This window comes from Anas acuta, chromosome 1 (genome assembly GCF_963932015.1).
Source record: "Anas acuta chromosome 1, bAnaAcu1.1, whole genome shotgun sequence".
NCBI classification, from domain to species: domain Eukaryota; kingdom Metazoa; phylum Chordata; class Aves; order Anseriformes; family Anatidae; genus Anas; species Anas acuta.
The window spans coordinates 130,541,962-130,558,314 of NC_088979.1; the positions used below are offsets into that span (position 1 = coordinate 130,541,962).

Consider the following 16,353-nt stretch of genomic DNA (forward strand, 5'->3'; position numbering starts at 1 on the left):
TCGGTGTGTGAGCCCCCCAGCACCCACGGAGTGCTTGGAGCAGAGGAACAGGATGAAGAAGCCTAACATGATAATGTGCCGGGAAAGCTTTTTTCCCCCCCACTTAGTTTATTGCAGTGCTTCCTTCTATTGTATGCATGGAGAAGAAAAAAATAAATAAATTCCCCTTCACCATTCACCATTATAACCCATTACACAACACTGGGCAAGCAGCAGTCGCATAATCCTGGCCAGCAGGAGGTATGGCAAGGGAGAGAAGCAAGGGTGAAATTGTTGGCACCCCATAGCAGAGTCCTAATTTGCAGCCTTCAAGGAATCACTGGAGATTTCTTGGCTTGCCTTGCTACAGCGAGCAGTTTTCCATCGCCACCGGCACCCACATGCTCCCCCGACCAAGAGGTGGGTGGAGAGGGGACACCGTTTGACGTGTGAGAAAGGCAGGCTGTGGGACGGCACGCTGACAGAGCTCCAGGCCTCAGGAAAAGGAGGTGTGAGGGGGCAGGAGTCCGTCACCTTCTGGAGTGAGGGGAAAAACGGGAAACAGTATTAATGGTGGCACAAGAAAAAAAGGAAAGGACTTGGTTTACAGAAGACTATGCAGAGACCACAAGGAACTGAAGCAAGGTGAGAACAACGTGGGTGACAGAGTAAGCAGTCGTTTTCACTCAACCAACTCTCAGCCAACAAATTGCTGAGAGAGAATTTCTTCCAGGCTCTCTTTTCCCACCAACAGTTGGACCTGACGATCTGTCAAGGCCCCTTCCAACCTGGGCTGTTCTCTGATTAGTATGACAGGGACCATGGAGTCAGGCAATAAAAACCTGCCTGTTTCCCTTTTCAGAGATGTCAGTTCTGTAGGGCTACCCATTCCTATTTTTTTCAATGGAAAAAATAAATATATAGGATACATTTTAGCAGCCCCTCCCAGGAAGAACTCAGGATGTCTTTCAGGATACTGTGTATATTCCATCTCTTTGTATCAGTGGACAGTATTAAAAGTAATTGCAGGCAAGCCTAAAATCCTAAGGTTTACATCTCTGCCACCCTGGTTCCCACAATGACTTTGAATGGTAGCAGCAAGGCTGCTGCTGGACACTTCCCCTGCAAGGGGAACCAGGACAAAGAAGCATACCAAAGTTCAAAGCTAGTTTCAGGTTAAGCAAAATAATCGGCGTACACAACTCTTGTTTAAAAAGCCCTGTTAAAGTCAATCCAATATTGTGCAATGATATTCAGCAGAGAAAAACTATTCTAACCTTTTCCTTATCACTCCATCAGTCTCTCCGCACTGCTACATATTATCACAAGAAGCTAACCCACTGCCTGGCACATTAAGATTAAAAACCTGCTCACTGCCTTAGCTACAATTCCCTATTCATTCGTGCATAGTAAATAACAAATACTCAGCTATAAGCTGATCTGAAGAGATAGTACAGCACCCCACCCAAAATCAGCTCCATTTTTATCACCTCTCCAGATTTCATTACACAATCAAAAAGCCAAGCAACTATCTCTATAGTGCAGCTTTGTGTATGGTTATGCAGTTCTTTCTCCAAGTCAAACAGCACCACGTTGTCTGGGATAATCTCATCCACTCACATAAACAATTTGTCTGCTATATTTTGATTAACACTTCCTTTTATGAGGACATTGAGATGTTTCAGCCTGAATGGCACAAGGTCTGGCCTACTAAAAGAGACCCACTCTGCCCGAGCTTTCTCTCTGACTGGGGAACACAGCTGCCAGCACTGCCCCAAGCACCTCTCCGAAGCAGAGCTCTCTATCATCTATCATCTTCCAAGCTGACACATGGAAACAAAACAGCGTTGGCTTAGGTGACGCCTGACACTTTTTTGAGTGACAAGGTGAGACACTCATAGATCACAACATTCAATAAAAGGACTAAGCTGACCCAAATACAGGAAAGGACAGAAGTAAACATTGGGCTTGTTCATTCATTTTGTGTTACAACCTTCCAGAGCCTGACTGTCTCCAAGCAACAGTCAACTCAGCTAGCACAAATCATCAACTAAATTGTTTTAAGTATATGAACTCATATTGCTTGGAGAGAGTTAAGAAGCACTTGCATAAACAGTTTTGATGGTGAACAGTAAGATGCACCCAATGATAAAAAATGGCTTGTAAAGTAAACACATATCCCCAGTCTCAGTGGCTTGATAAACTATTCACCAAGCCAAAACGCACAATAATCTCTGATACTGCAGTTTACTCATATACGAATTTTTCCCTTGCTAAATAAGGCAGTGGCAGTTAATCCATTAAGATATAAACAGATACCGATTAAACCTGAATAATAATCCTTCTTAAAGAAATGGGAAGTTGAGATGAGGATTTATTCCACTGAATGGACACTGCTGCTTACTACTTCAGCAACTTAAAAGGTATACAAATTGTTCCTGCACCCTGGCCGTCAGCTTTGCGTTAGCAATTATGTGAGTTGGAAGTGAGCCTGAACCTCTGATGTTTCTTTTTTCTATCCTCAGCCTGATGATGTTTTAGAATGTATTTTTGTTTATTTTTTGCTTTCAAGTTTAACTTATTTTCTAGGTAATGAGGACCAGAAATAGCTATTTGTTTGTGTACAAAGCCCTGTGTTCATGTAAAGGAAAAGTTTGTATCTAACTTGCTGTCCTGTAATGAGAACAAGGTATCACAGCACTTACATTCACCAAAGCTGTGCTTAAGTTACTGCCAACTAGCTTTATGCAGATTTTGCCATATCCGTGGGACAGACTCAACTGGCATTTAGAACAGATTCTCTTCTGACCTCCTCTGGCAATGCAAAGTGCCCAGAAAGCAGCTGACCAGTGAGCTTTCCACTCATCACCTGCAAGGGACTGATCGGCTGGCACAAATTCCCACTACCCCCTGCCCTCAACACACAGTAGCAAAGATGACAGAAATAAAACAAGATTTCCTGGTGCCCCCAGCAATCTCCTCTGGCTAAAACCCATTTGAAAGCAGTTGCTTCAGTATTAGGGCTAACCAGAAATCCAGAAGCCCAGGAATTCATCTGGCCTCTCAGGTGCCAGTTTCAGGTGTGAACACCAGCTCCATCAGCTCCAGAACAGGAACAGCTGCTAGCCAGCCACTGCCTCTCCTTGGAGAGTTCAGGCTCTACAGAAGCATCTGGGCCACTTACATCCATGTTGTTACCAACAACCTGTCAGCTTCTTCCCAGCTATCTTCAGTCCCTCCACATGCACTGTCTACCCAGAAAATCCCATCTTCAGTCTAGTGACTGGGTACTGGGGGAATCATCAGACTCCTGAGATAAATCCCTAGCCTGGGCAGACATCAGAGGATCTCCTCCTTCCTGCAAACTAACAGGAAGCCAAAGTTTGTCAGCATACTGAGACTCAGACTCTCTTAATTTTTCAGTCTAGACCACAAGCAGAAACTGCATAATTGGATTGAATCTTTAGCGATAACAGATTATCATTTGCTATCTACTGCTCAGGTTGTGTGGACCCCTGCTGCTCAAATTTTCCCTTCAACATCCTCCCTCCAACCACACAAACTACAAGCACTTTGGCAGAAAGTCAAAGCAACATCAGTTGTGCAATAGATATCTGGCAGAAAAAAAGAAAAAAAAAAAAGAAAGAAAGAAACTAAGCTCTTTAGCAACACACTCCACTGATGCCCATACAAGATACTGTTGGCATTGGGGCTCTCTCTTTTTTATCTATCATACAACATCACATTTCCTGCACCATTTTCCACATCCTGCTTACACATCACCAAATCTTTTTTTTTTTTCTTCACATCAGCTATGACTTTTGCAGCCCCCAAAATCCAGCGGTTTCAAAGATATGATACAATGTCTGAAAATAACATTACCAGGCAAAACTGGTACCAGTCATTCAATTTTCCCCATCTCCTATGTACTACCTCACTTCTGAACTCTAACCTTGCCCAATGTGAACAGAAAACTTTGATCTTGTGAGGGGATGTTACACTTTAAGACTTCTCCCAATATCATCTCTTTGAGAAGCTTCTGACTCCTCTGAACTCCATTCCAGGAAGACAAATACATTTCTCAACTGGGTGATTCAAAAGGCTTTGCATCTTATTCAAGAGGTTTTGTAAATTACAGGAAGGGAAGAAAAAGTAATCTGTTTTTCAGCAGTCTCATTCCTTGAAATAACCACCAATCCTTTGATCTTCTGCCTAAGGCAACGTCTGCAGTTAGCCTCCAAAAAGTTCATTTGGATGAGGCACTATGGTCACTCTGCTGCTCCCAAATCTGTGAATGCCCAAGAAAGCACAGCCCTATTAATTCCTATAACTACACGGCAAACTGTCCTCATGATAGCCTGTCCTGACCCTGTACTTTTTTCTCAAACAAATGATGATAAAATTGCCTGAAATTGTAAGCATTAAGAGGAGTTCTCCCCAGATAATTCAAAAACTTTATCGTACTTTGTCACCTTCCAAACTCCCATTTATCTTCTCATATCCATGTTTCCACACTTGGATAAATGATTACTACAGTACTCAGAAGTGCTCTGCAAGATCACTTCAAAAGTCCGCAAGTCTTTGCCAACCCTTTGCTTTGCTTGATTGTCACAAAACAATCCAAAGCTCAACTATCTTTGTCGAAAACCTGATTAGGACAACAGTAAATGTATTTTTGACAATCCTATTAATCCACCTTGCCATTTCAGACTGGCTGTATTGCCTGCTCACTACCCAAACTCATCTAGGTAGTCTTTAATTACTACCCATAAAAGGTTTCACTTTTGCCTGCAACTCACCAAAGGGTTTGTTAAGAAATCTCCCCAGATAATGCTTTGATTCCATCTGATTCACCCAGTTCTCAGATGACATTTGGTTTTGCTTTAATTCTTTCAGTAGAGCTTCCAGTTCTTGTATTAGACGTGATATCAATTCTGACTGGTCTCTTTGGCTAGTGCATTATTTTTTCTCTGACCACTTCTTGTGCCATAGCTCTGCAAGGACACCAGTCACAAATTTTCGTTTTGGAAGTTGGATCCACCTCATGAAGGCAGGTTTTCATCACTCACGCATAACTACGTCAGTTCTGGAGACTTAAGGGCTCTTTCCACTACAAAGACAAGTCTCAAATGGTATTAAGTATTTTATTGATCATATAATGGTAATTTATTCATTACCATTAATTCAGAAATAATTTTATAAATGCTTGTTTTCCTGGCACAGGAGAAATCAAATAGCAGGAGTTCCTTTAATTACAGTTTTCAGAGAGAACAGTGGTCAATAGCACTCTCATTTTTATTTTCTTGGGTCAAAGTAGGAGGCATTCTCTGTCCACAACTGAGTTTTTGTTCTACCTTCCTTCTAGTTATGTGCATTTATACCTATATAGCTTACCCTGTCAATGATGAATTTCTTTCTAAGAAGCTTCCTGGGCCACACAACTCAGCTTTGACTCAGGCTTTATACCAAGTATGTGTGCTTTTAGTGATGACTTCTATTGCTTCAGCTATTTGGTTCCAGGAAGGAAGAGGATTTTTATCTCATACTTCCATTACAAATGAAAAGCAGTAATTATACTTACCAGTTTCAATGAGGTTCCACCCAGCATATGAAAATACAAGGTTGAAAATTCAGACCAGCACTGTCCTACTTCCAGCTCTACACAAGTAAAACAATCATGTTAACCAGAGCTTAATCACAGCAGACAGTTTAATCTGCCACAAAAAGGGCATGGACCAGGTGAAATGGTCACGCAGATCATGAGTTTGAATCCACCACCCCAATACATTGCTTCTAATGAGTTGTTGTAACAGAACTTTATATGTGTTTTTTTTGTTTCTTTTGTTTTTACTATGTCCTATGTACTACTACACGGCAGCAGAGTGGGAGGGGAATAAAAAAAATAAAACATGCAGTAGTTGGTCCTTACATTCACTGGCAGAAAAACCTGCTCAACTACAAAAGTTAATACAGACAGGACTTATTGCCTGCCAGGTCCTGACCTTGCTTTGTTTTTGCAAGAGATGCCATTGCTACCAGAAACCAAGTATACCTCTAACCTGAATCCTGCAGCTGCCCAGGGTCCATAGCAGTACCCTCCCTGAAGACCTGGATGCCTGCCTCTGAATGACTTCATGATCAAATCCTCATTTATCTGTGAGTAATCCTGGAAAGCTAGCCAAAGAAACAGAAATCTCAACTTGGATGTTCCTCAATAGTTTCTTTTGTTTTGTGTTTGTTTGTTGGTTTTGTTTTTTTTTCAAATGGCTTTGTAACATACTTCCAGTTGGTAAGTACAAACTTTCAGGTGTTGAACCTACATCTCAGATTACCTATACTGGAAATGCTGTCATGGATCTTGGCTACTATTTTGTTAGTTACTTTTTCTAAGCAAATATATATTATTACAAAATTACGATATTACAACAAACTGTCACCTACCTCACAGAAATAAATTATTACCACCTCACCTAAAAATAAAAAAAAAATCAGTATGTATTGAATTGTGCATGTTTTGTACTTCTACCATCTAAAGGCAAAGACTTTTTTCTGTATTGTAACAATCTTTATAAGCAGCATGCTATGACAGCAATGATATGTAAGTGTATATACAGAGATATTTGAAAATTAATTTGAAACTTAAACTTTCCATATTCTCACAACTTTTGTTCTTTGGTCAGAAAAAATTGAACTAGCTTAGAGATTCATTTCAATGTTTTTCACCAGTCCTAACTAGAAAGATCTGCTCTTAGTGTTTTCAAAAGTTGTATTTGGTCTTTCCCAATACATTAGCTTTGTTTACCTCTTTTTTTTTATTGATTCTGAACAATAACAAAATCCTAACCAGATATAAAAGCTGACTGCGTGCATCTTAGCAAAGCGCAGTACTGATTCAGTTATTCAGAACAACTACAGAGCCTGTTAGACATCCAAGTCCAGCCAACTTTAAAATGAGATCAACAAGGTCATGAAAAAAGCAGTGTTTCTAGTCTCATGCACCACTGGTTAGCCTCTCGCCTGCAAAGCATGTGCTCTAATTTAAAGCTAGTAGAAGAAAATTACTACACTAAGCTCAGGGCACTTCTTACACACCTTTCTTTTGTGACCATTACTGTTTTCAAGCTTTTCTCCACATCCATGAGGGAGAGCAACTCACTTTTTCTTAAATGGATGCGGAAGATATCCAAAATTCATAGAGCCCTGAGAGGTGGAACTTTATAAATGATGCCAGGTATTGCATTAGGACTATACTGCTCACTTTCAATACAGCTGCCCTCTAAAGCTGCCTACTTCAGGTTTCCAAATCACAGTGTTCAAGATTGTACAACTACACAAAATGTCACAGGCATCAGGTTGTAGATGCACTCTGGAACCAGGCAAAAATCCCCACAGCGAAATAAAACTCGTCCTGAAGGGTCCCTCAGTGGTTTGTGCCTGCTGCTGCTCTAGCTTGAATCCAAGGCACCATGAGGAGGCTTGCAGGCAGCTAGCAGCCTTGGAGCCTCCTGTCTTTGACCTGCCTCTGCTCTGCACACAGGAACGTTAGCACACATTGACAGTAAAAAGAGAAGAAAGCCCTATGAACTGGGTTGCTGTCTGTTAACTGTGGGCACATCAGTGTAAAAGTTTGGGGCTTACTATGAGTATCAGCAGCTGCTTTTCTATCCTGCAACTACAAGCTTTCAGCTGCCTCTGAAACATTCATTAATTTGCATATGTCAAGTGCAGGAAAAAAAAAAAAAAAAAAAAAAAAAAAGAAAAAAACACGTTTGAAATTCAAACAAATCTCTAAAAGAAAATTGAGATAACAAGTCCAAGTGTTGGATTATAACAAGCTTCTGCATTTTGTGATTCATATGAAAAGCTCCAGTGTCAGAGTTTGTTTTTCTTTCAAATGATACCGTTTTTTATCTGCCAGAGGTCAAAGAAAAACTTGATTACTGTTTTAATATCAATTCCTTGTACTGAGAAGACCTGCAGTAATTTTAATTTATAGCATCAAACAATAACAACAACACTTGGATATGCTTTTCTAGCCTTCTTCTGCCAATTAACTTCAAATGAATTTCAACTCCATGCCTTCTATCATGCAGCAGTAATCAACCCAAAGGGGAATTTCAGATGAACTGTCCTAAAGTTATTATATGTAAGAAGATTACAGGAGTACCAGAACTCATTATATAAATGCTTAGTTGTTACCAAAGCATTGGATTTCCCATGCACTTAGCAAGCCTGCAGTATAGGACATGACCACATCAGTAAGGACTGCATCATGCTTTTACAGAGAATTGTGTGAGGTAGCATAGGCAATCTTAAAACTGCAAAATTGCTATTTCTCTCTTTTTGAGGAACTCATTTTGTAATTCAGACATTCTCTTATGGCAGGTAGTATTATTATGCATTTTCACAAACAAAAAACCCTCAAAAAAAAATAAACACTGAGTTGAATGAGAACACACACAGACATCTACCACGTGGAATAGCACACTTAACAGCAACAGGGCCAGGCTGCTTGCTTCTATGTAATTTGAAAAGAAATAAGGCTTGCTGGTAGCTTTCAGAGCTATTTTCTGACAGTAGGGGACTGCAGATCTCTCAACAACTATCTGTCATCTTCTGTTTCTATTCACTTCTACTTCCTTTCTAATGCGTGCTGCCTGTTAGACCATGCATTCAGTTACTGCCCCACCACACAGACCTACCTCTTCCCATGCACACAGCAGCTTCCAGACCTTGCTCTCTTCATTTCTCTACCACCTCATTCTCCATTCATCAAAGACACCTATCTCCCCCTTTTCCTCTGTGTTATCCAAAGGCCAGAAAGGGAGTCCAGAAAGCATGGGAAAGACAGTCTTCCCATGATCACCAACTGAAGTAGCCACAAGGAAGCCCTATGCTACAGGGATAACAAACGCATTTTTGTTCACCCTGTTCTCAGAAATGTTCCTGTCATTTTATCTGAACCTTTCCAAACAAGCATTCAGCCCCAATCATCTTACTCTTGGTCCAAAAAGTCAAGGTTTAGCACCACTGGAAACAACTGAATCCAAGACCTACGATGGAAGTGTCTGCACATTGATGCACCAGTGGAAATACTGATTCAAACACTTAAAGAAAATTAGGTTTATAAATAACATACATGAAGGTTTAAAAGAATCAGTTCAGACAAGAGAAAAAAAAGTAAAACCCCGAACTACCATTCATTTTCTTTTCTCCATTTTTTCCATAAACACTCCTAATTGAGTACAAAGTTACACCTGAACTTTGCCAGTCTCCCTTTCACACAAAAAGTAACAGACTTTTCAAAGTAGGTAGAAACCAGACTTTTAGGAGCATTAAACACACACAGAGGACATGGCTTTGTGGTATTTCACAGTACACAGCCCCGTGCAGCAGCCAAGCTATAGCAGCCTGTACCATCAGCAGCAAGGAGCACAGCGGTTCAGCCTGGCTGACCAAAGGTTTACGCACTTCTCACCAGGCGGTGTTCCAAGCTGCAGGAGTCACAGACTGAGCCTACTCTTCCTTCTGGGGCACATTCAAAATATAGAGTACCTCTGATTGCAAGTGAGTCAGGGAACCACATGAAGACTGTTTGGTTAATCCCTTTGTTACACAGAAGGAAGTTAAATATGATTTAAAGTGATGTAAGTTAAACAATCTCCCCTCTTTCCTGACTACTTCCCACATCACCCATCGTCCTGTCAAGAACTACAGAAGTAGAAACAGCCACACCATTTGTCTCCACTTAAAATTCAAGTCCTCTCTCATTTCCTTTACCACCACACACCTTTGGGATAAATTCACTTTAAATCAATTGGTCCTTTCCCTAACCCCACTTTTCTCTCCACATCTACTTGTCCTTTGACAATGAGCTCTTTGAACCAAGGATATTACATTTCAGTATACAGTCTCGTAAATCATTATGCTGTAATTAAGGCTACTCCTATGCTCCTTCGCACTCGAGCTGTGTTTTGTGTGCAAGTACAACTTGTGAGAGAAAGCAGCCACCTCTGGGGCTCATTACTTGCTGCATTCCCACAAGAGTGCTTTGTGGAAAGCTCCGTGCCATTGTTTATTTAAGGAAGACACTGTTTTTAAAATATTTGAGATGAGCATCAAAATAAGTTCATTATAAGCAGCAAAGGATTGCAAGGTAGGCAAGATAGGGAGTTTTATTTATATGTCTGTGTCTCTGCTTATGTGGCATTTATTATAAAGTCAGTGAAGGTATCTAATAATGCATATGATATAGCTTATGCTTTTAAAAAGTTATCACAGAAAAGAAATACACCATATATCTGAAAAGTGGCATATAATTAGCCAATTTATGTTTCCAGTTACATCAGCATACATTCAAAGAAGTTGCAGAGTGCAGATCAGTGTTTTTGCATTAGGAAGATGACAAAAAAAGTGTGTTTCTGAAAACACTAAGCCTAAAAAGTAGAAAAAATATTAAGAAACAGAACCTAATGGACAAGTCTTATTGGTACTGTTGATCAGGAAAATAAAGTACCTATATAACAAAACACATAAGTACTTTTGCCCACGTGAAAGCAGAAATCCATCTTCCCTCCCTTGTTTCACATATTTGGTTCTGTATGTATCAGAATCAGATTAAGGGTAATTCCAGTTGTGCCACTTTCACTTTCTTTAGGCTTTTTATTCTCTCCTGACTAATTACATTTGTTAGCTGGCAAAAGAAAGAAAAAATTGCTGCTATTAAAGGACATATATGATGCTCCTTAACCAGAGCTTACGTTTTCAGGCAGTAGAAGAGAAGGGTGAAAAAAAGTGCACTGATGAAAATATAGTGGCGCGTTGCAGCATCATCAGTCACTACATCTTTTTTTTCTTAGCACCGTTTCTGAGGCCACCAAGATGACACATTTTAGCCTTCACAATATTTGTAATATTTTGATTTATGCTGTTCCATATGCATTTTCTACTTAACCTTGCCTTTTTACAAAATATGACTGATGTTGTTTGTATGAAGTCCAAATTCAGTAAGACAGACTAAAGCCCAGTGAAGGAGCCAGAATAAAACTGCGATACTCATTTCAACTAAGAAAGTTCAAGCAAGCAGTTGACAAATTGAGAAACAAATCAACACTAAACTTGAGAAAAAAAGTATGAATATGAAAAAAAGTATGAATACTCTACAACACACCTTTTGCTGCTAATTAGAAATAAGCCTTGGTAATCCTTGCCACCCAGGGTCATATATTATAGAAGGCAGCTCCAGCTGCATGCTCCATTAATTGCGTTCCATGAGGTCTCTCTCTCCTGCCACAGCACCGCAGCACCTTTATGGAGGTGAGACAGGAATGCAGCCACTGATGGTGACTAACAGCCCCATTGTCAAACTTTCCAGCAGCTGATGCTGGCAGTCGTTCTTACTTTTTTCCGCCTCCCCAGTCAAGAATACTTTTTTTCCCCTCATTGTGCCTAAAGGTGATTAACAGTAGCTCTAATTCCCAGCACACATCAATGCCCACATTTACTGCCAAGACTCCGGGGAAGGTGGTCTCAGGGTTCAGACACTACTGAAGGACAGAGTAAGATACTCAGATTCATTGCCTAGCTCTGCCACTTTACTTCCTCCAGGACAAAAAAGCCTTGAACTGTGCAGAAGCTAAGGCACTCTAAGGGCTGAAAAACAAGGGGAAAAAGCATCATTAGCACAGCTCAATAATCCAATAACAAATATATTTTGAAATGGCAGAACATTATGCATGGATGTAAATTACTTTTCCCAAACATTTCCTTTTCTCTACTAACTTGCATGATGATCTATTTTTACATGTATAAACTTCTCCTTTTTAAAAAGGGGATGTGGAGGGGAAGAAACAACTCATAGACCCTTGAGACTGGACATCAACAGCATCCAGATCCAGAACCAACGCAAACAGAAAAAAGAGCAGATGATTGCTTGGACACTGTATCTCAACTATCCCCAAGACCTGCAGTAGCCAAAAAAGAATGCTAAGCCCTGAAACCCTCTCAAAGATGACCCAGAGGTGCTCCTGTCCATTGGGGATCGACAGCCTGGAAGGTTTTCATGCCCCTTCTTCCAAAAACCTGTGCACAGCCACTCTCTTACTTTAAATACAGATACAAGATGAAGAATTAGGAGTGGTGCCGCCTCACTTCCCTCTCCCTGCCCCCATCCAGTGCTACACTGCTGACTTGAGATGCGGAAGAGATGTTCGGTTTCCTCTTCTGACTACAAGGGATTAAATCTGAAAGTAATGCCCTCATGCTGTGTTTCATCCAACAGCTGTTCATAGTAAATACAGAAAAAAGTCCTGAGACAAGGACAGGAACACAGGTTTCTTCCAGCTCCAGGAAGTGCTGCAACCTTTTGGGTCCCACTTCCAGCACCTCATCATCCCAGTTACTCTGTTTTTGCAGAGGGAGTCATGGAGAGGCATTCCAGCCCTCACCCAGCACCACCTCAGCCTGCTTGCCTGGATGCGGGACATGGATCCCCTGTCTGCCAAACACGGAGAACCCCCTGGACCCCCTCACTGTATGGGAGGAAGAATCCCACACTCACATTCCAGTAGATATTAAGCTCACCCTATGCTTGATGTGCACAGATCAGCTGCCTCTTTCTCTTGGAGTTAAGTTTCATGAGCAAACTGAGCACGTGAAAACTTCTGCATCAGCAAGTGAGCAAAAAATATTCTGAAAATGCATGAAACGCAGCCTTTGCCTGGAAATCTCCACCTCAGAACTAATCTGTTGAGCTGGTTCAACTCCTCAAGGAGTAAGGCCGCTTACGTGACAGGCCTCCCCCACTTAGAGAGGTGCTGTGCACTTTTTTATCTTATTTATAGAATGGCCTCACTCATGCTTTGTTTAAGAAACAATTAGCCTTTGACAGTTTAAAATAAACAGAACTCTCTCCTGCTGCAGAATCACTAGACCCGACCTGGATTTAAAGTTCCTGCAAGAACTTTAAAGTTCCGTATAAGACTATCTGATGGCCTAAAGGGTGTGAGCCATGAGCTAATTTTCCCTCCTCTCCTGGCACCTTGCAAAACAGCACCCTGAGCAACACCAGCAGGAGGTAAAAAAACAAGGACCCACACTGGTCAAGGGAAGTGAGAAAGCAGTCATCCCAGCTCCTACCCTCTTCGTCCTCACCAACATGCATGCAGCACTTCAGGAAAGTAGGGCTGCCTCCATCAGACGTGTGGGCTGAACAGAGGACCTGCAGGCATGCAGGAGACAGAAGTCCAGCCACAAGTACACACTGAATGCACAGCTGGGCAAACTTCTTCCCTGAACTTAGTGGTGTTTTCTCTGCCTCTTGTGTTTCTGCAACCACTCCAAAGGCAGTAATTTCACTAGCTGGCACAGGTAACACAACCTGGCAGCACAATCTTACATTTCTGTCCAAACTCCCGTACCACCAGCAGAGGGGTCAGCACTCCCATTTAGTAGACATGGGAGTTTTCCACTGGTGACTTCACGTTTCCTTCAAGGCCTTCAGCTCTTCGACTCCGGTCTGCTGGCTCTGCAGACGTCCATACCTGGCTGGGGAGCAGGATACAGAACTGCTGCACTGAGGAGACCAGAGCTACCTTGAAGCCCTGAAGGAGAGATGCACAGAGGCATCCTGTCTCATATCCCAGCTGGTTTTCTTCAGCTGGCTCTTACGAGAAGAAAGCCTGAACAGTCGGTTAGTTAGGGTGTTAGCCTGACTTCAATTACTTCTGCAGAAGAGCTCCTGTGTGCCTCAGGCAAGCTGCTATCTTGGCTTCTTGTCTATAAAACCTGGGGCAAATGTTCTGCCCTAACTCCAAGGGATGAGTGGAGGACCTCCAGGTTGTAATATGGGAACACCAGCATATGTTTAAGCAATGTGCAGTGGTATCAGCACTGGTCACAGCAGGAATGTCTGTGACCACAGACAAGTTCTGTGAAATTAGGTACAATTCTTAACATAACAAGTAGTAAAAGTAAAGTATGAGAAACTTAGCTTCCCCTAGATGCAGCAATGAGACAGAACCAAACAACAACGCAATTATGCCAACAAATAAAAAACGCAGGGGCTACAAGAATAAGAAACAACATCCAGTGATTACCAGCTGCAGAAAGCAAATGTTTTCAGGCAGGATTTAAAATGACAGGAGTCGGCAAAACAGAAGGAGATGTGAGACAAAATACAGACAGTCACAGATAGAAAAGACACAAAATTAACAAATAGAGGAACCAACTATGGAAAAATACTTATAAACTGATGAAATGATTGAACAGGAAGGATAGGAAGTAATAATAAGATAAAGAAATACAGACGACCTTGAACAGCAGCTTTTTTCCAGTCAGGGTACCCCAGCAGGTGACATAGACATAGGCACAGGCATTAGCTGTTAGCATGTAGCTACTGCGCTGACTTCAGCCTGCCATCCCCCAGCAAAGAGACCTCAGGATACCGGCAGTCCAAAACAAGCAAGGGCAATAACCAGGCGCACTTTAATTAGCAGAGGATCGGCTTTAGCAAGGGATATATTTGCTTAACTGTTGTTCTCAAGGTACAGCTAATGTTTAAGCAATAAACAGCACTGATATTTAACCAGAGTTTGAGCTGCCTTGCCAATTGAATTGCTATGATTCATGCAGTGCAAGAGACATTTCCACTGACAAATGGTTAAGGACGTGCTTACTTTGGCCGTGTCACAAAAATCACTGAAACCGCTGCAGCTCTCCTACCAACATCGGAGGGAACCACTGTGCCCTTGGGATCTGTCGCTGCAACCACTCGACGTGACAGTTTAAAGAAAGGTATGGGTGCACCCCTACCGTCACGTCAGCGTGCTTCCCTAGGCTTTCAGGCAGGGCATTTACAGCACTAAGGAAAGCCTCGAGCAAGCAGGAGTGCTGCAGCCCGAGTTAAACTACAACTTTTCATCCTGTGAAGAGAAAGAACAGATGATGGGGAAAAAAAAGCATCCCCATGAAATATCTGACTAAAAACGTCTGCTTATCGCAGGTAAGACCTCAGGTGAACACCGGCAAGACAGAAAGGGGGCAACGAGCTGATTATGAGGGTGAATCAAGCTCTCATCCTCTGCATCTCTGAAGTAAAGCAGCCCCCCCCCCCCCCCAGTAAATAAATAAATAAATAAAATGATTAAAAACATAAAATAGCAATTTTTAAAAAATGAAATAAACTATAATAAAATAAAATAAACTGAACTGAAATGATCCGAAAGGAACTGCAACCAAGTGGAAGAGAGCCGCAGGTACCCCGCGGAGCGCCCCGGTGCCGCACGGCGCCGGTGCCGCCGCCTGCGCTGCCCGGTTCCGGTTTGGGCCGGCCCGGCCCGGCCTGGCCAGGCGAAGCCGCGGAGATGGCGGCGAGCCCCGGGCATCCCCGTCAGCCCCGGGCACCCGCTCCAGCTCCCCCGGAGCGCTGCCGCGGTCACCCCGTCCCCGCGCTTCCTCCTCTGCCCGCTGCGCCCTGCCGGCTTCCCGCCTCGCACTCACCCCAGGGTGCTGATGAAACCGTTGACAGAGCCCTCGGCGTAGAGGGACACGATGTCCCCGATATACAGAAAGCTGGACATTTTCTCAGACATTTTGCCTCATTTTCAGCCCGTGCTGCGCTCCCCTCGCACACGTGCACCCCTCTCCCTCCGAGCTGGGCCGGGGGGTGGCCGCCGAAGCGCTGCGCAGCGGGCGGCGAGCACGGGCCCGGCCGCGGCCCTCACCGCGGCGCTGCCGGGGCTGACATGAGCGCGGCGCCGCTGCCCTCCGCCGCCCGCCGCGGCGCCCCGCACCGCCTCCCGGCGCCCCGCACCGCCTCCCGGCGCCGCCTCGCCCGCCCCGGCCCGCCCCGACCGGCCCCGGGCCCGACCGCGCGGCTGTCGCCGCCGGGGGAACCGGCTGCCGGCAGCCCCGGGGACGAGGGACCTCCGTTCTGTGAGGAGAGCGGGTGCAGTCCCCTGCCAGCACGACTCTCACTCAGGCACCACTGCTTACATCCCGTGTGTTTTTCAGGCGATTTCGTTGGCATTTATTAGTCAACGGTTCGCCCCCGGTCCAGCAGCATGACCGCACACTAATCTCTTGCCGTCCCAAATAATAGGCCAAGAGCATAAGTCTGGCTGCAGATCTGCTGTAAATGGGGAATGAACAGAGAGCTTTCCACTTGTATTTTATTTCCCACATTTACAGATTCCAGCCTTATCTCACTTTTTTTCTGAGCGTAAGTTCTTGGCATCAGAAATGCTGAGTCTTTAAATTAAAAGAAAATAAAAAGTTTTACCATCTGGCCTGTACAGAAAAGCCTGTTACATCCTTCTAGACTCCCCCCTTTTGCTCGTTTACACATACATTCCGAATTTGTCTGTACCCACCAGG

The 16,353-nt window shown here is 43.2% G+C and overlaps 1 protein-coding gene across 7 annotated transcripts in view; it reads right to left on the bottom strand.

Annotated features, from left to right (window-relative positions):
• Positions 1 to 16,353, bottom strand: part of ITPR2 (inositol 1,4,5-trisphosphate receptor type 2) — a 273,831-nt gene that overhangs the window by 253,003 nt on the left and 4,475 nt on the right. For 4 of the 7 annotated variants that reach the window (XM_068655992.1, XM_068655979.1, XM_068656025.1 and 1 more), the window contains exon 1: positions 15,478 to 15,774. The exons of 1 other annotated variant lie outside the window; for it this stretch is intronic. In XM_068655992.1, the coding sequence (XP_068512093.1) occupies positions 15,478 to 15,569 (92 nt within the window). In that variant the 5' untranslated portion in view covers positions 15,570 to 15,774. Of the gene's footprint in view, positions 1 to 15,187; positions 15,245 to 15,477; positions 15,775 to 15,972; positions 15,992 to 16,353 lie in introns of those variants that run through there. 2 more of the 7 variants (XM_068655985.1, XM_068656007.1) reach the window with 2 other exon arrangements.